General features: G+C 39.2%; 1 protein-coding gene across 4 annotated transcripts in view; it reads right to left on the bottom strand.

Annotated features, from left to right (window-relative positions):
* The window catches only part of TNRC6B (trinucleotide repeat containing adaptor 6B), a 286,705-nt gene that overhangs the window by 40,371 nt on the left and 225,736 nt on the right, over positions 1-20,598 (bottom strand). For 3 of the 4 annotated variants that reach the window (XM_066358478.1, XM_066358474.1, XM_066358475.1), the window contains 7 exons: positions 19,053-19,211; positions 15,748-15,923; positions 12,592-12,666; positions 11,493-11,538; positions 10,045-10,193; positions 8,854-9,024; positions 3,723-3,848 (listed from right to left, as the gene is read on the bottom strand). In XM_066358478.1, coding sequence (XP_066214575.1) covers positions 3,723-3,848; positions 8,854-9,024; positions 10,045-10,193; positions 11,493-11,538; positions 12,592-12,666; positions 15,748-15,923; positions 19,053-19,211 — 902 coding nt within the window. The remainder of the gene's footprint in view (positions 1-3,722; positions 3,849-8,853; positions 9,025-10,044; positions 10,194-11,492; positions 11,539-12,591; positions 12,667-15,747; positions 15,924-19,052; positions 19,212-20,598) is intronic. The other variant, XM_066358477.1, reaches the window with a different exon arrangement.

The raw sequence follows: 20,598 nt of genomic DNA, 5'->3' as shown, positions 1-20,598 counted from the left end.
AGTGCTCACAGGACTAATGGCTGCATTGGACAGCACAGTTTTTGAGGATCAGTCTGAATGCTGGGTGGAAAACAGGCTCAAGGCAAGCAAGTGTCGAATGAAGTAGGGCAGGGACCAGTCAGGAGGCCAATTTTAGGAAAGAAATGGTGTTGGCTAGGCCAGGGATCATATAAGCAGGGTGATAAGAAATAGTCAGATTCAGGCCCTGGCTGGCTGGCTCAGCGGTAGAGCATCAGCCAAGTCCCAGGTTTGATTCCCGGCCAGGGCACACAAGAGAATCGCTCATCTGCTTTTCCACCCTTTCCCTTCTCCTTTCTCTCTTCCTCTTCTCTTCCCCTCCCCCAGCTAAGGCTTCACTGGAGCAAAGTTGGCCTGGGCGCTGATGAGGCTCCATGTCCTCCGCCTCAGGCACTAGAATGGCTCTAATACAGTGGAGCAATGCCCCAGAGAGGCTGAGCATCACCCCCTGGTGGGCATGTTGGGTGGATCCCGGTTGGGCGCATGCAGGAGTCTGTCTGCCCCCCCCCCACACACACACACTTCTCACTTTGGAAAAATACAGAAAAAATTGGTCACATTCTACATAAAGTTGTGAAGGAAGGATCTGTTCATGGGCTGGATGTGGACTATGAGAAGACTTACATTTAGCTCTGAGGTCTGTGACCTGGGCACTTGCAACATGAGAGTATTATTTACTTGGAGGAAGAGGGTATTTTTGGAGAGAGTGTGGGATGAAGTTAGAAGTTCTGTTTCAGATATGTTAACTTGAGATACCTACAGCATCCTAGTAGAGATTCCCCAGAGTCGGTGGAATTATGAACAGAGATCTAGGCTAAAAACACGATACTGGAACTGTAAGTATTTCAAGTCATTCCACTTCTACCATAGCAGTCGCTGAAGATGGTAAGAAGAGTTTGAGTATTGAGACTGGGGCATTCTGATGTTTAAAGGTTGGGGAGTGAGAAGGAATTTAAAAAGGAGATAGGGGCCCTGGCCGGTTGGCTCAGCGGCAGAGCGTCGGCCTGGCGTGCGGGGGACCCGGGTTCGATTTCCGGCCAGGGCTCATAGGAGAAGCGCCCATTTGCTTCTCCGCCCCCGCCCCTTCCTCTCTGTCTCTCTCTTCCCCTCCCGCAGCCAAGGCTCCATTGGAGCAAAGATGGCCCGGGCGCTGGGGATGGCTCCTTGGCCTCTGCCCCAGGCGCTAGAGTGGCTCTGGTCGCGGCAGAGCATCGCCCCCTGGTGGGCAGAGCATCGCCCCTGGTGGGCGTGCCGGGTGGATCCTGGTCGGGCGCATGCGGGAGTCTGTCTGACTGTCTCTCCCCGTTTCCAGCTTCAGAAAAATACAAAAAAAAAAAAAGCAACTGGAGAACAAACCATTGTATTCCACAACACAAAGATCACTGGTGACCTTCACAAGGTCTAATTCCCACTGCCACTAAACTCCTGGACTCCTTCCTGTATTAGCCTCATGATAGATCTCCTTTGCTCTAGTAATTCTGCCATTCAAACATGTCCTCTAATCACTGTCAGTGTTAGCTTTTCAAAACATAAATTTTCCTATATTGCCACTCAGCTAAAAAAAGTCTTGACTAATACTATACAATCTATAGCAGTAGCAGCCAAACTTTAGGGTACATACAGATATCACCTGGGGCGGAGAGGAATAGACTCCAACACCTATGATTCTGACTCAATACACTGAGACCTTGGAACTTAAATATTTTTCAGTAAGAGCCCAAATAATGGTTATAAACCATGCAGGCCAAAGAACTAAGTCCAAATTCCTTAGCAAGGCAAACAGATTTTCCAAATTTGGTTCCAAATTTATTGACTAGTTTCTTCCTATTCCACTCTACAAAGCATCTATATGCTTCCAGAAGCTCAAACTAATTATTCAAACTAGAGACATTTCCCCGAACGTGCTATGTTCTTCCAGATATAACTGCCTCTTGCATAAGCTTCTTTTGCTGTCTAGAAGGCATCTTTAACCTGGCCATGCCCAGCAAACTGACTCATTCTTCAAGACCCAGCGTAAATGTCACTGCTAATGTGCAGCCGCACCCAGCTCCCCAAACTCGTTCAACATTTCTATACATTTATCACATTATTTGCTGACTCTTCTTCTATCACTACCACCAACTGTGGGAAGCAGCAATGGGAGACATGATATTTTCTTCATCTGTACACTGTCAGTAAACTACCTGGCATTCTGCAGACATTCCACAACTATGGACGACTGCTGATTTAGTACTAAGGCATACTGGAAAGTGCTCCAAGAGTTAAGATGCTCCCACTGTAAGTGCTGGGGAAGTCAGGAACAGATCTGTCTGGAAGGCATACCACTACCTGGGACTTGAAGTATGACTAGAACTTAGCATGAAGAGAAAGAAAGACATCTGGACCATAAAGATGGGGAATGGGAGGCGCATAATGAGCATTTATTCTCTACTAAGACAGACGTGGATTCAATGTCACAAACAGGATTTGAAATGTATAGATTATGGTTTCAAATAAATTACTTTAAGCTTTTGTCTTAAAAGGCATTTCAAAAAACTAAACTGGCCCTGGCCAGTTGGCTCAGTGGTAGAGCGTCAGCCTGCCTGTGGATGTCCCAGGTTCGATTCCTGGTTAGGGCACACAGGAGAAGTGATCATTTTGCTTCTCCTCCACCTCTCCCCCTCTCTTCCTTCTGCAGCCATGGCTTGGTTGGAGCAAGCTGGCCCCGGGTGCTGAGGAAAACTCCATGGCCTCGCCTCAGGTGCTAAAATAGCTGGGTTACAAAGCAATAGAGCAAGAGCCCCAGATGTACAGAACATTGCCCCATTGGGTGCTTGCCAGGTGGATCCCAGTCAGGGCACATGTGGGAGTCAGTCTCTGCCTCCTCGCTTCTCATTTAAGAAAACAAAAACAAAAAACTAAACAAAACTTGACCCTTTACAACCTGTTGGCTGGATCTAGTAAGTGCCCCACCACCTTTTATATGATGGGACTCAAAGCTCTTGCTCTTATTTAGTTCATTAAACATTCTAAGGAGACCAAGGTTACAAACTGAATCCTTACACAAGCTCATTCACTTTTACTTGCACCTGAGCCCCTTTTTTTTTTTCACAAAAAGGCACGAGGAACAGTATGTGGTGGACTGGGACAAATTTCTCACCTGTATTCCCCAAACAATTCATTCCATATCTCCTACTAAGAAATAGACCAAAAAGGTTCCCGTGGTATCCAAAGACTATGTCTTACAGAGCTGCTCTATGAATAAGTCTCCACCACTTCTTTAGTTCTAAAACTCCACCCAGAGCACCTAGCCTTTATTTTAGCAGATCATTCCTCCTAACTTTTGAGAATAATCAAGAACCTGGCAATTCTATGGTTCATTTGTGGGTGAATCCTTGAGGGTAACCAACTTCTGAATGTTGACAGAACAGAATTTATAAAGTAGTTTTAACCATATTCAATTAAAAAATCAACACAGTATTATAAAACATAGATATAAAAGGAATATAACCATAATGCTTTTCATACAAAAACATCTACTTTATATGCACAATACAATAAAAAAGAAGTGATATTTTGTTTTAAAATTTTTGGTCCTTGGCATATGGGTTTTTCAAATTTAATAGCCTACTACTATTTCTTTTATGCCCACAAAACCAGTCAGTTAACTGGTAACCACCTGGATGGGATTTACTTTTGCACTGTGGAAACACACAACTGCTTACCTGGGGGGAAATAAACTGGGGAGGCACTTGCGCCCGGAGACTAGGAGAAGAATTTATTGGCTGCACTGGGGTGTGCATACCTCTCGATTGTGCTGTGCTATTTCCAAACAAACCATGATTGCCACCCTGCAAACATAACAGCAATTGTAAGGCTTTTTGTTAATATAAGAAAATGCAAATAAGAAACAGTTCAGGTTTTCTATCCCTCAGAAGAATCATACTCTCTGTTCCATGGAATCACAGAATTTTATACCTGAAGAATTCCTGATCTTGGAATGCTCAGAAAAATTATCCAAATTTGATCATGGGCATATCATTATTACTACCCCTATAGTCTGTTTAACTCTACAAACCAAAAGGGTTAAACTTAGTCAAATGTTATAAAAGGGCACTCATTTTTTTTTATTGTAACAGAAAGGTATAGGCAATGTAACATTTGTTTCAACTTTCTTAAGACTGGGTTTACCAAATTTACTCTCAAGCCTTATAATCTGAGATCCATCTTGAAAGGCACCTGAGTAAAAATGCAGGCTTATGAATAATATTGTAAACCAGCACATGATATTATTTCTCTGCATTGATTAGTTCAGTGGTAGGCAAACTCATTAGTCAACAGAGCCAAATATCAACAGTACAACAACTGAAACTTCTTTTGAGTGCCAAATTTTTCAAACTTAAACTATATAGGTAGGTACATTCCTTATCGAGGTAGCGCCTGCATGTGGTATTTTGTGGAAGAGCCACAGTCAAGGGGCCAAAGAGCCGCATGTGGCTTGTGAGCCGCGGTTTGCCAACCACTGGGTTAGTTCAATCACAAAATCAATGCTACCTGATTATAAGCTTAGATCCATGAAGACCCTAACTCCAGATCTGAACACCCTTCCCTGTTTTGGGTCTGCTTGGTCCTTTCTTTGCTAGATGAGGAAATCTGAATCAATCACAGAGCGAGATTAAAATAATGGGAAAAGGAGAAAGAAACTTATTACAGGGACATCAAAACAAACATTACTCACCTGTAACTTCTTATTTAAATGTATGACTATTAGTCTAGTTCAGTGGTAGTCAACCTGGTCCCTACCACCCACTAGTGGGCGTTCCAGCTTTCATGATGGGCAGTAGCAGAGCAACCAAAGTATAAATAAAAAGATTTTTTTTTTCCTGAAGCTGGAAACGGGGAGAGACAGTCAGACAGACTCCCGCATGCGCCCGACCGGGATCCACCCGGCATGCCCACCAGGGGCGACGCTCTGCCCACCAGGGGGCGATGCTCTGCCCCTCCGGGGTGTCGCTCTGCCGTGACCAGAGCCACTCTAGCACCTGGGGCAGAGGCCAAGGAGCCATCCCCAGCGCCCGGGCCATCTTTGCTCCAATGGAGCCTTGGCTGCGGGAGGGGAAGAGAGAGACAGAGAGGAAGGGGGGGGGGTGGAGAAGCAAATGGGCGCTTCTCCTATGTGCCCTGGCCGGAAATCGAACCCGGGTCCCCCGCACGCCAGGCCGACGCTCTACCGCTGAGCCAACCAGCCAGGGCCTAAATAAAAAGATTTAACTATAGTAAGTTGTTTTATAAAGATTTATTCTGCCAAACTTAGCAAAAATCCGACATAAAGTACTTGGTAAGTAATTATTATTATATGCTTTAACTTGCTGTAACTCTGCTTTATAAATTTCATAGTGTAAAGTTACTTCCCTACTTTATAAATCACCATAACTGTGGAACTGGTAGGCGGTTAGAAAATTTTACTACTAACAGAGATACAAAAGTGGGCGGTAGGTATAAAAAGGTTGACTACCCCTGGTCTAGCTAAAAACCAAATTAACTCCCTGATTTTTGGAGGATCAACTCACTGGAGCACTTTCAGACTATTCCAATCAAAAAGCTACAGAAAGCAGGGCTACATTATGGCCCTTCCTTTCTGAGAAAAGTCCTTTAGCAAAGATATCATATGTGATACTCAACACTGTATTCCCTCTGACTGAGGTCATTTTCTACACCAACTTCATTTGGCCTCTTCAAGGCCCAGTTTAAGGGTCATCTGCATCAAGAAAGTTTTCCCCAAAACCTTCTTCCTCATTTTATACTCAAATTAACTAAGCCTACCTCTATGTTCTCAAAACACTTCAAAACTCTTTGTTAACATCCATCATCAAGTCACATTATAGTTATTCTCCATGCTGTCTTTCTATTACCAGCTTAATAATTCCTTCTTTGTATTCCCAGAGCTCAGTATTAAGCCCTGCTCTGTAGGATGAGCACATCATTTCATTTACAAATATACACAACCCACTGATTTCTTATACTTGAAAATGTCCCACTGAACATCATCGGTGAAAGACGGCTATACCATTGCTTACACCAAGTATGTGTACAACGAAGTGAAGGCACCACCATCATCTTATTCCTGGAATCATGGGGAAGGTATTTAAAAAAAAAATTGTAATGGCACCATTAAGTTCTAGAACACTGAAGACATTTAATGACTTAATGATTCAAAATAGATTACGGGACTGCTACAGGGAAATAAAGTTAAAAGCATTGAAAATAAAAATGATTATGAACATAAAGTAGAAATGGCAATCAAAAATATGTTTATCTCAAAATAAATCAAGATCCACCATAAATTTTAAATCACCCAAAAGATTGTTTAAACGTAAAAAGAACTTTAATTTTAAAAATTCTGATGTGATCCTGGAAGCATACTTATAATAACTATTAACCAAGAATGTTCCAGTATACATCTGTTGCTTCTCCTATCTTACTAATCAAACTGTCCCCATAAGGTGAAATGGCTTACGTGAGAACTTTTCTGTGATCATGGTAGTAGCTTAGCTACTAATTGTTCCCAGGAAAATAGAAAACATTTATTTTGCTAAGAAAATTCTACAAAATCAGGATTGCTCAGTGGTCTAAGACACCATGTGCAGAATATTTTACTAAGATCTTTCTTACTTACACTTTACTATCAAAGTAATAATCTTACCATTACATTGAGAGGTTCATTTTAAACCTCTTCGAGTCTCTCTTCTGGTAAGAAGTATTAAAAAATCTTGCTCTTTGTAGTTTTTTTGTGTGTTTTTTTTTAAATCAAGCCCTACTTTCCTAATTCCAGTAGACAGATTCAACCTGCTTCCTTCAAAGATTGCAGGTTTTCAATATCAAATGTCTCTAAAGCCATACCAAGCACTTTGATGTATCTGGTGCACTTAGTATTATAGAGAAGACAACAATGGTCTGTCAAAAGTAACTTCTCTATTTTTTTTCTTCTGTATTTTTCTAATATGGAACCTTGGCACCACAAGCTGGTCATTTCCTTGGCTCAGAAGTAGCTAATTTTTGCACAGCAATATATTTAGTGGCAATCATACTGGCTGAGTCTTTTTTTCAAGGGTTATATTTATAAATTAGAAAAATGGTCATCAGAAGGATGTGCATGTGTTAATGGTGATTTATCTGGCTATTTCTAATACTTTAATGTTATATGTGAGGCTTTCATGATGACCTAAGTCCTAACAGTTACTGGTGAAATTTGCCTCAACTACAGTGTTTAACTTAGAAAGCTATATACTATATAAATTAAAATTAAAGTTACCAAGCTGATTGAAATCTTCTGTGATTTGAAGAGAAAAACTTTGAAGTCTGAATTAAAAAAACACTGAAAAAACCATGACTACATTTAGCTAGAATATGTGTATCAACCTGGTTCATGATAGACTTTGTAGCAGTCCACAGACAAAAAAGGCAGAGAGGAAGGACCCTTCCTTAGAGTCCAGTGCATAGCCATTTTGGCTGGTCTGTTGTACTAACATTTATGTACTAACAACATTTGATAATGATGTGATCCTGGAAGCATACTTATAATAACTATTAACCAAGAATGTTCTGACTACTTTATATTTTCTATGCCATGGCCCAGAACAAAAAAGCTGCCCCCAAATATTGGTATAATTGTTTCTTCTGTGTTCATGTAAGTAATACATATCCATGTCCTTGGTGGAAACATTCAGAGAAACAGTGAAATACAAAGGAAGAAAAAAAATTGTAACTTCTAATCCAGAGATAACCGATCTGAACACATGGGGGATATAATATAATTCATTTTTTTAAAAATGTGCTAAGGCAATTAAAAAGCTTATCAACAACCTATATGCATCCTGAGGACTACGGTGTAAAAGGTTTTATATCATTCTCTAATTTATATGTGAAAGCCATCATGTGGAAACAAAGTAAATACAACTAAAAATTAAATGTTCTTCCCTGACATTCTGAGGTGAAAGTCACAGTGACAAGTACATACTCACAGAACCATGACTAGGAAAATATCATCATTGGAGTCACTGTCACAAAGGAACTGTGGCTACATTCTTGGTTTTCTCCACAAAAACTACAGCAGAGCTCCTGTGGGGATACAGAGAGGTCTACTGCGTCTCCTTGGTCCTGCGAAAGCCAGTAGGCATCACCATGCCAGCCCTGCCAGTCTTGTTTCTGTGGCATGGCCCCTGCTCAGAAGACAAATCAGACCCTAGGAAAGGGGCCGCTCCAGGCTGAATGAAACACTGCTTCATCTGAGCAGCATCTAGTTTTCTCTAAGGTTAGTTATCTAATAAAATTATCTTTCTCTTGGTAATTATTTTATTTTGTACTTGAATGCACTACATTTTAAGATGCTATATACCCTTGCAATACTTAATCTTACTAGTTTTGCTATTTTCCAATTAGAAGTTTTATTAAAATGAAAAGACCTCAAAATTATTAGTACTTGACTTTTAATCTAATGTTAAAAAATGGCAAATATGTTGTTATATTAGATGACACAAGATAACTACGTAGCCCCTTTAACATTTTCGTAAGGCAGTTATTAGTTAGTTAAGTAGAGGGCAGGGAGCCTCATCCCCAAATGTGAACTTACGACCAAAAATGAGAAGACAGAAACATATTTAAAATAAAATCCATGTTAAAAAACATGAAGACAGATGGGTTCTATGGGCTGAAAGATCTAAAGCCTATACTTAGTATCATTCTGTGCATTCAGTAATCAACAAATTTCCCAAGACAGACAAATAATGCAATAAACTGCAGACCAAGGCCAACGTGAGGCCACAGCCAAGCAGTTATAAATCTGAGAGGCCTCCTTACTTGTCTAGCAGCGAAGTTTTGGGGGTTGAGCCCTGTGCCGATTGCTCCAAGGCTGACGTTGGGTAGTGTGGAACCAGAGGGAGACAGCTTGTAGCTGGGAGAAGGGGAGAAGGGAGAGCAGGGAGCCTCATCCCCAAGGCACCCATCTTGATTGGAGAAAGGCAAAGTCAGCTGAAAAGTAGTAGTTAGCCAATCACAGTGAGTGTTGGTTAGTGAAGCAACAGAATGCAAGAAGAAAAAAGACAGAAAAGTAGGAATAAACAAAGTTAGAGTATATTAGCAATAAACCAGGATAGAATTTGGATCTGATAATAATCATCACACTTTGCCCAACAGACACCATCTGTCATTCTCTTTGATATATATTTTTCTTATCCTCTAAGTTAGTAACACATTCTGTCCGTTGCACTAAGACAAAAATTGCCAGACACTTTATTTTTTATGCATCTAATATTGATTACTCTTTGCAGCTGTTGAAATAGAAGCCAGAGTAATCTTCTTGCAAATATGTTGCTGTCTGGACCAGCATCAATGGTGTCAAAAATGTGCCAGATATAAAAATTGGTATTCTGAATCAAGGAATAATCTCCTCCATTAGAAATATTAAAAAGCAATGTTATACATGACTTAAATTAGGTAGTTGAGAATTTGAAATTATATCATTGTAACTAAGTAAATCACTAGAGAAATGGAGAAAGATCACAAAAGAACTCTCCTAGAAACAGCAAAGGAGAAAGTTTTGGCTTATCTTGACAGAAGGCAAGGCCTTAGGAGACAGAGTATTTGTACAAGGTCTGAAATTTAATTTGTAACTATACAAAGTGGCAGAAACAAAGTTTAGAATAAATTTGTCTCTTAAATTTCCTCTACGTGTTTTGAGTGTGTATTTCTCTCACTATAAAGTTAGACAATTTCCCCCCACCAAACTTCATAAATTTTCCAAAACTTACACCTTCTTCACAATACTCACTCACATCCACATCCTAAAGACAGATGGTTCTATAGCCTGCCTAATCACCTGTTGGCATCAACTGTTTTCATGTCACCAGTTAAATCAGGTGATGTCTGTATTTTTTTTCATTAATTTTGCTCAGTAATACTATGCTTCTTCCTGGAATAAACTATCAAAAGACAAATAGAAACCAAAGTGGTTCTCATAAATTACTATCTTAAAGAAAGGATTTGACTCACCTTCTCAAAATAAGGCCCACTATCTGTGGTTCCCATGTCTTTGGAATTAGGTGGACGGAACCCAGATCGATCCTTCCTCATGATATCATTAAAATCCCCGAGATTCATTGCTCGCTTGTCCACATCAAACTTTTTATCTGTGAGGCTCCCTGAAAGGACCACAGAAGAAGTAAAAATTTCAAGAATCAGTGTCTCCCTCATGACCAAGTGATCTGCCCCACTCTCTTCCCTGGGGTGCTGGGTATAAGACCAGAAGAGCTCTCAATGGTTCAAGCTGCTGGTGATCCTCCCTAAAACACAAGTGAGTCCTTTTTTCTACATTAAAAAAAACAAACAAACCCAACATGTATCAGTTGTAGTTTGTTTTCTGTGGAAGACTGAAAGAGAGTCTTATGGCTAACCTGGTAAAAATCTGACTTAAAAATCATTTTAGACTGGTTATTCATATGCTTGATGCATACGCCTTGCTCAAATTCAAATGTCCTAATGAAAGAATATGTTTCTTGTTGCTCTTATATAGCATCTGTTAAAGATAAATGGTTGAGATTGTGAAACACAGTTATTAGGAAGAAAAAGGTCAAAGAGGCATAACCTTTGCCTCTAAAATTTAGACCCTGAACACAGGAAACAGTGTGCCACATTACTCGTGCAATGCAGTTTCCCAGGTGCAATGATTATTTCCACTTTCCTTTCACAGCTCTATAAATTTGCTATTGTACACTGGCACAATTAGTGTCTTGGGAAGCTTATTTCTTAGTTATCATATTTAAAATATCAGAGATGATAAACATCACCCAGGACTATTTTATTTTCTTGGTTGGATTCATTTTAAGTCCCTCAGGGTAAGCAACAGCATCCTTTTGAAGATCCCACAGACGAAGGGCTGACCCTGCATCTGCTCCAGTTATAATGGGATGGTCTGTCAATAACAAAACATCCCAGGGCAGGCAGGACTGGCAACCTGAGAGCTGAGTCTGGCAGGGCCACAGACATACTTCGTTTGGCTACACACACAGCATTTTAAAAAATCTGAATTAGCTTCTAATATTTAAGAATCAGGATATCAATATACATCTAAATTTCTTCTGGCATCTCTTCAAAAACCGGAAATCTGGCAAAGCTGAGCCTGAGCTCCTCCATGGCAACACCTGCTAGGAGCTGAGCAAGGCAGATTCCTTCAGTGGCACATATGCTCTCCGCAGCTAACCAATGGCCTCCAAGTCGCAGTTTCTTACACGTGGCATGCACCACTTATTTACATTGCTTTCTTGGTTCTTGCAGTCATTTGAGTTTTCAGCCTCTATCTAGTGTCTGGCATGGTACCTTTCACAGAGTAAGTGTTTAATATGTGTCTACAGAACTGCACTCATCACAATTCAAACTGGGCAGGGGATCCCAGGAGGATGTTGTTAACAATATTTCATTCATGTTAGTGGGATGATACACACCTACAGACAAGTCCATTTTGCTGCTTGGATTATCTTCAGTTTGACTCTGAAAAGTAAAGAACAGTGAGGGAAAATTAAAAGTTTGAATCAAAGAAGAAATGGCATTATTCACGTAAGAGTCACATCTGACAACTGGCACTATAAAGGGCCTTTGGAATGAAGGCAGTAACATTTTTAACCCTTTGAGTAGTGAGTTTTTTTCATGCTCGCTGACCCCGGGGAGTGAGTTTTTTTTTTTTTTCCCAAAAATGAAATTAGTTCCAGTACAGTTTTATTAACTTAAAATCATGTTAACTAATTTATGAAAACAAGAACAACATACATTTGCCTTTTTTTAATGTTGCCTTACACATTTTTAAAATAAATCAATTGTACTCTGGATGGTCAGGAGGCACGAGGACGGACATGAATGTTTGTACTACTCAAAGGGTTAATATAACTAATTTGATTCCTGCTGGTGCCTATATTCCTAAACTTGAGTTTTAAGTAGAATTAGCTTCAGTAAATCTATGGATAAAGCAATGGCTAAACAACTGCTTCTAGAAACAAACCCCTGTTCTCAAGTTCCAGTCAGCTCAGGATCAAATTTCATGAGTAGCAGCCAAATGATGACAACTTCTTCTTGTGACTTGTCAAGTCATCAAATCTTGAAATGTGCAGCCAAGTCAAAGTCATTTGTCTTTTGGCACCAGGTACAGGGTGTCCCACTAATGTTACTGAGAAACCCCCTGCCTCCAAAAAAGATCTACAATAATTCCCTCTATAATTAGTCACAAATAGTTTCTTTAGTTATTTTACTGTTGTTGTTTTTTTTTTTTAAATGGTACTATTAAAACTGAAACAGTAGTTAGGGAAAAATATAAATTATAAGTGCCTGTCTCTTTCTTTCCTAGCTGCCTAAAGAAAATGATACATGGACTACTAATAAAAAATAAAATAACTTTTAAATAATTACAGAACAAATATTGTTGAATCCAAATCATGAACACTGTTTAGTTTGTAAATCGGTAGTACTAAATTTTGTACTAAATGTGGCAGTGATCTTAAAATTTGTACTAGAAGTCAACATACATTACACATATGAAAAAATAAAACTTACCAGCAATCCCATATTTGAAAACTGTTTGGCAAGAGGATTCATCCATGAATCATTGTTTCCTCCTTTTAGTGAGCACTACAGAAAAGAAATATGTAACCTCAGAACCAAATTATTTTTTTCAACTTCATATCTGAGTTACATAAGTACTGATAGAAAAGGAAGAACCAAACCTTTTGAACCCTAATTATTCCTCTTTAACTGTTTATTTTGTTATTTTAGATATTTGTCTAAAAGAGTAACAAGCTTTAAATATATGTTTTCATTCTTATTTTGTCACACTGAATTAGAAATATAACTGGAAAAATACAGTCAATATCAGATTTTGTAAATTTCAATGTTTGTATGCTAGTACTTGTATCTCCTTGTAACCAAAGCCAGTCAGTATCAGGAGAAAAAAAAAGTTTGATGCTAGTGTGTGCTATCTGAAAGGAAGCACAATTGCACTCATCATTATTCTCTGTGTGCATACAAGGAAGAACTCATCCCTGTCATACTTTCATCTGTTTGCTTCACAGTATAAGACATGGGCCCCCAATGGAAAAAAAAAAGCCTAGCAGAGAATACCATCACTGATCTTACTGCAAAATAAGGCAGATGTGGGTTTTTGTTTGTTTTTTAAAGAGATAAGCTAGTTTCTCCCCTGAACAAAACATTGATCACCAGCTCCCCTTTCACTACTATAGAGAAAGCAGGTGGAACTATGATGAGGACTTGCTGGGGAAAGGGGTGATGGTGCTTTGGGAACTTGTACACTCTGCAATTAAAAAATTCTGTCTGTTAAAAAGAAAAAAATCTGGCCTGACCAGGCGGTGGCACAGTGGATAGAGGGTCAGCCTGGGAGGCAGAGGGCCCAGATTTGAAACCCCAATGTTGCCTGCTTGAGTGTGGGATCATAGACATGACCCCATGGTCACTGGCTTGAGCAAGGAGCTCAAGCTCCTTGGTTCAGCTCCCCCCAGTCAAGGCACATATGAAAAAGGAATGAACAACTAAGGTGCTGCAACTATGAGTTGATGCTTCTCATCTCTCTCCCTTGCTCTCTTCCCTCACTAAAAAATAAAATAAAATAAAGATCTGTTTGTGTTCTGATGATACCTGTCATATCAATTTTATTATTCTTGAAAGTAATAAGGTACTTAAGTTCAGTTACACATTTTAAGGTTAAAAGAAAACCCTCACTGTAGGGAGGGGAGCATTTAATGGGTACAGAATTTGTTTTGCAAGATAAAGAAAGTTTTGTGGATAGATGGAGGTGATAGCAATACAACAATGTACTGTATTTAGTGCCACTGAACTATACACTTAAAAATGGTTAACATAGTAAATTTTATGTCAACTGTATTTGACCACAATTAAAAAAGAAAAAAGCTCTCAAATATGAAAAGTCAGAATCATTAGTCATGGAGCAGAAACATTTAATTCCCAATTAACTTAATTAAGTCTCGGTGGTTACCTGAGTGGGCTAATAACTTCCACTCAGTTTTCAGTTGCATTCTTTCAATCAGCAGTCTTCTGAACTGTTTTCTAATTTGGTTTTGTTGTTATTCGTAAATAACAAAAAAGCCTCAGCATACTCAAAAAAATTGAGTGCAAAAGAATGTTGAATAGTTCCTTTGTGACCAGAGTAAGAAATAAAAGTCTTTAAAAAAGAGACACTGTGAATTGATGTTTAAACAAAATGTCTAATAGCAACGACCTGTATTCTTGTGCTATAAGAGCTGCTGTATGAAGAACAAAATTAATATTCCATATGCAAAGGGGATGAAAGCGCAGCCCCTTAGCCAGCTGAAGAGCTTCTTAGGCGGCATGAAGTATTTGAAACCTGGGAAGATATTAGTTCTGAAGTGTTTCATAGAGTAACAAGCTTCCCAAGTTGAAAGTAAATATATGGCTGCTCATTTCTTATTTCTATCAAGGTATTTGTGGAGCCTGACCTGTGTTGGAGCAGTGGATAGAGCGGCTACCTGTAATGCTGAAATCACTGGTTTGAAACCCAGTGCTTACCTGGTAAAGGCACATATGAGAAACAATTATAAGCTGATGCCTCCTACTCCTCCCCCTGCCTTTCTCTTTCTCTATCATCAATAAATAAAATCTTTTTATTATTATTATTTTATTTTTGAGAGAGGCAGGCAGAGACAGAAATATGGAGCTGCTCCTCTATGTGCCCTGACCAGGGAAATGCACTGGAAACCTCCATACTCCAGTACGATGTTCCAATCAACCAAGCTATTGGCCAGGGCTTAATTTTTTTTATTGATTTCAGAGAAACAGAAGAAAGGGAAAGAAAGGGGAGGGGAAAGGAAAACATTCTTTTGTTGTTCCACTCAGTCATGCACTCACTGGTTGCTTCCAGTGTGTGCCCTGACTGGGGATTAAACCCGCAACCTTCTTGCTTTGGGATGACACTCTTAATTGAGCTAACTGGCCAGAGCCTAAATAAAATCTTTTAAAATACTTTATTTGTGCAATGAAAGACTAGAATGAAAAAAGAGTGCTTCTGCTGAGAGAGTGGTTCAGGTTCAAAGACTGGTACTCTAGGCTAAAAACCAAAGTCTTCATCACACTATGCAAATCCAATAAGAAACTGAGCGTTCCTAAGACAGGGAGAGTGAAAAGTTTATAACATAACCTGCGCTAAAGGGTTATGTTCCATCTCGTTGCTGCAGCAGGGTTACACACTGGCACTTCATTTCGTTGGGAAAAGGGCTCTGGAACTTAGAATTTCCTGACTTAGATAAAAACCAGCCACGCTATGTGCCACTAGAGTTAATTTGGTTTATATACATATTCACTGGGATTTTTCTAAGAACTTCCTTGGCTTTAGAAAAAAAAGCATAAAAATATAAAGTGTGCCTTGAAAGCTTCCAAAGAATAAGTACAATGTGGAAACTAAAAGTAAAAAAAAAAAAATCTCCCATTTTTGAAAATTCCCTTTTACCCATAGCAACAGTTCTGTAGTCCATTGTTTCTAAGCCATGGGGAAAGAAACAGAAGGGTAAAGAGGAAGTAGTTATTTGTTCCCAAGAAAATTATTTTTCTTTCTTACTTAGGACCTCAGGGACTCCAGCTGCCCTAACTTTTTCCATTAAAAAATTCTCACTTCTGTCTTCTGAGAATGAATAAACAAGCTCAAATATTCAGAAAGCAAACTACCTTCATTTGTTTCTTTCCTCCTTGTCCCCAGCTTGCTGAGTTGTGGGAGGAAGCACTTCCCTGAGAGCCAGCGGTGTTCCAGACTCCTCCATCATCATCCTCTTCCCAGCTGGGATGGCGAGTTCCTGTCACTGGCCCGTCACTCTCCCCCCAGCCGTCTTGCATAGATTTGGAATCTTTAAAAAAAGAATGAAAGAACTGTATGCAATAGTTATATAAAAATAATCACAATAATAATTCCTTGTTAATACATACTATAATTTTATGTAATATATCTATATGACCAGCTAAATATTCCTATTTTAGAGAACAGGAAACCCATAAAGTAAGTTAATACACCACAGAATTAAGACCTCCTGACTTCTGGTTCAATGACGTTCCCCTTATATAAAATTGACAGCTTTTCCAAAAATTGAAAACAACCTATCAACACTTATAAAAAATTTTACATCTCAAGAGAAATCTGTTTCTCTTAGTAAGCACAGTTAACTCTATTTCTCAGAGTTTTACCTTTCCAAAAGTACATTGTGTCATTTATAATGGACATTTAAAATATGAGGTATGATAAAGAACATCTGTCTACCTAGTCTGGGGTAAAGTTAAGAAAAAATCATGAAAAAAAATTTTGTTAGATTTTTTAATATCAATATTATGGTGAAAGAGAAATTCACAGATAACCATAAAAATTAAATTAATCAAGTTATATACTTGAAATATAACACACACTAAAAATAATCCTAGTTAAAGGCAAAGGTGTAAGCACTAGTTTTTAAAAAGGCAGAGCCTGACCAGGCAGTGGCACAGAGGATAGAGTGTCAGACTGGGAAGTGGAGGACCCAGGTTCGAAACCTCGAGGTTGCCAGCCTGAGCGCAGGCTCGTATGGTTTGAGCAAGGCTCACCAGCTTGAGCCCAAGGTCACTGGCTTGAGCAAGAGGTCACTCGGTCTGCTGTAGCCCCCTGGTCAAGGACATATGAGAAAGCAATCAATGAACAACTAAGGTGTCGCAACGAAGAATGGATGCATTTCTATTCTCTCCCTTCCTGTCTGTCTGTCCCTATCTGTCCCTCTCTCTGTCTGTCACACACACAAAAAGATAGGTGGAGGAAATTGGAAGACAGAGAATGGGGAAGGAAGGAAGGAAGGGAGGGGAAGGGAGGGGGGAGAGGGGAGGGGAGGGAGGGGAGGGGAGGGGAGGGGAGGAGAGGGGAGGGGAGTCAAAGAAATCAGAGATGAGAGCTCTAATGTTCAAGAAAGTAGGATGCCAGTGTTCACAGTCTACTCTACCAGCATCCCCTTTTAAACAAAGATCTTTAGTTCGGAGATTGGAATAAATTCTTAATTTCCCTCTAAAAATACTGTATAGAATTAAAGATACATTTTGTGGTAATGAGACTCCATAAAATAATGGAAGAAGGGAAAATGCACTATCTTGCCTAGAAAAACCTCCATCAGTTATGGAAGGGGTAGTTATTAGATTTAGATAGTTTCAAGCCAAAAAGTGGCTCTTTCCTTGAATGACTGCTGCCATCTCCTAGGACCACATCTAAGACAGCCATGAAGACACTCATGAAATACACAGAACACAAGGCGGTTGGTTTCTTCTAATTGTGGCACTGCCCCTCAATTCCCCCACACATACACATGGCCTAAGTAAACCTGACACACACTCCATGGGGTTCATCCAGCCTTACATGAAGGGTTTTCTGAATGAACAGCAAGAGGCAGAGTTTGGGGGCTAATCTCCCTGCCACTGGAAATGCCACTGATAACCAGGATGGTTCCTTCTGCGTATGAGAGAATTCATTATTATGTAAGCATAGGCTTTATATCATCCTCTGACAAGCAATAGGAATTAAAAGCCCAATATAAATAACATACTGACCCATTTATAAAAACAAAGATGTCCATATAACCCTTCTTTTTTAAAAAAAAATTTGAACTTTCAATAATGTCATCTTATGGAAAAGATAACAAAACTTATTTTTAGTCAGATATCTGCAGTCTAGAGAAGATAACAGGTTAATCACTAGCATCAATTGGTAGGCTGTGATGATCTAAACTCCTCCTTCTGAGTGTTACACATTCAAAGTATCCAGAGAAAGGGTGACTATAACTATAGCTACAACTACAGATGATCCTGAAGAATAGAAAACATTTTTAAAATCTGGAGAAAAGTGATGTTTTTATGATGAAAGAAAGGTGATTCTGAGGTTGGGGTAAGACATAAAAATCCTTGAAGTACTGCTAAAGTGCCCCCTTGTGCCAACGGTATCTTAATGTCTTCCCACAGCTTTTTGGATCTATTTCAAATCTACAGGATGGTAGTTCCCATGACAATACAACCAATTTAACAATGAAAATCAGTCTTTATAAAGCTATTTCAGTGAAATTGAGAAGATTTGTAATTTAAAAAATGAATTCAAGTTATATATAGAATATACCTAAGATCATAATTCTTCCTGTAGCACTTTAACAGTTCTAAATACCATACAATAAATGACGATAAAATTTTTTATTCTTGTTCAAATTTTGAGTATTCAGTATGACCACACTTTTAAATTAAAAAACAATTCCTTAAGTCTGAAATCTGTTAGAAAAGAGATGTTGGGAGTATTTTTTAGAAAAATTATAAACAAGTAGAAACAGGCATTTGAAATTGAATTTTTCAATTGAGGAACATCTATGGAGACATTCCAAAGCTTCGGTTTATAAAGTTTTGCAAATTACTGTGACTATGCATTGCCAGCTGGATCAAGTATAGCTTAGCTTTTCAACGACTAAGAATAAGTATGATGTGCTTTGTTTAAAATTCAAATGAAGAAATTCTTTGTCAGGTTCAAGAAATCTTAAATGTTCCTATGTGGGTGGATGTACAAAAAGAGAGACAAAGAGAAAAGGAAGGAACAGAAGGATGAAGTCACTGGGCAGCAGAAACTACATCCCACATTAAAAGCCAGGAAACTTTCTAAATTATCCTAGCAAAAGAGTAGAAATGCAAAATAGATGTTAAGATCTGTATTTCAGTTACTGGGCAAAAAAAGCACCACATCAAAATTTCAATTCTGGCCAGATATTAAGCTTAACTTAAAATAAAATCAACAAAATTAACTTGAGACTTTTAGTTCACTGTAAACAATTTAACATATGCCAATTCAAACCACCACCATTTGCTACTAACCATTTATTAAAGGTCCATCATCCTGAATCTCACTGCAGTAACACTTTCAACACTAAACAGCCCTTCCAAAATGTCTGATCCCCAAATCAACAGAGAATCTGTCAAAAATAACACTGTCTACTTACTAGGTTTCATGGCATTTGGAGCATTGGAAGGTGCATTCCCCCAGCCTGTGGTTGATGTTCCTGTGTCATCCATTTCACCCCACCCAGGACTGCTCTCATTTGGTTCACCCCAAGCTGAAGTACCATTATCTGGAGCAGGTGGTGTGCTTTTGCTCCAGACTGTAAAGATAGGAAATACGTCTCTAAGAATGATGTGTTAAATGAAACACCATCACATCCAGTAGCAGTGGAGGGAGGAACAGGCACACTGAGAACCAGAAGTAGGTTCCATTTTCACGGAGGGCATTTGGCACTATCACATTTGGCCCAGTAATTCCACCGCCAAGAAATCAATCATACCATAGTTAAACTTAACAAAAACAGATGAAATTACATGTACAACAATGTCAACTGCATCACTATTGAAAAATATCTGGGAGCAACCCAAATACTGTTATGGCTCCATGTATAAGACACCCCATGCATAAGAACCACCTTAATTTTGGGGCCTGAAATTTGAAGGGGAAAAAAAAGTATTAAAGTTATTAAACTCAAGTTTTATTCATCATAAAATTTATACAACTCCTTATCACTGTCAAAACTCTCATCCATTAGTTTGTCCTCATCTGTGTCTGATGATGAATCACTGTCTTCATACATTGCCAAGTGAAATAGTGGGAAAGCCAAGTAAAAAAAATGATAACCACTGTATAAGACACACCCAGTTTTTAGACCCCAATTTTTTCGAAAAGGAGTACGTCTTATACATGGGGAAATACAGTATCTATCAAGAAGGGACTACGGCCCTCGCCAGCTGGCTCAGTGGTAGAGCATCGGCCTGGCATGTGGATGTCCCAGGTTCAATTCCCAGTTGGGGCACACAGGAGAAGTGTCCATCTGCTTCTCCAACCCTCCCCCTCTCACTTCTCTTCCCCTCCTGCAGCCATGGCTCAATTAGAGCGAGTTGGCCCTGGGTGCTGAGTATGGCTCTGTCTGTGGCCTCCACCTCAGGCACTAAAAAAATGGCTCCGGTTGCAACAGAGCAAGGGCCCAACCAGATGGGCAGAGCATAGCCCTCCAGTGGCTTTGCTGGGTAGATCCCGGTCTGGGCACATGCAGGAGTCTGTCTCTGCCTTCCTTCCTCTCACTTAAAAAAAAGAGGGGGGGGAGCACTGGCTAGACCAGTCAAGGATCACCCATGAAATGAATACTATATACAAAGCAATTAAGACAAAAATATATGTGATGATATGGAAAGTTTTTAAATATAATGAAAAAAGCAAGGTAAAATACAGTGTATATACTATAATCCCTTCTATGTAAGATTATTAAATATATTTTGCTATAGGTATGAATAAAATCTTTGAATGAAAAATTTTAAGAGATAACCTGTGAGGAGAGACCCTAGAGGCTAAGATTCTTTTATTTATTACCTTTTGCTTTTCTGTACAGTTTGAAGGTTTTTACTATACAGTCATCCCTTGGTATCTGAGGGAGACTGGCTCCAGGACCAAAACCCACAGATGCACTAGTTCTTTACGTAGAATGTAGCAGTATTCACATATAG

The sequence above is a fragment of the Saccopteryx leptura genome, chromosome 1, assembly GCF_036850995.1.
Source record: "Saccopteryx leptura isolate mSacLep1 chromosome 1, mSacLep1_pri_phased_curated, whole genome shotgun sequence".
Classification (NCBI taxonomy): Eukaryota; Metazoa; Chordata; class Mammalia; order Chiroptera; family Emballonuridae; genus Saccopteryx; species Saccopteryx leptura.
This window is presented reverse-complemented; position numbering and strand designations above follow the sequence as displayed.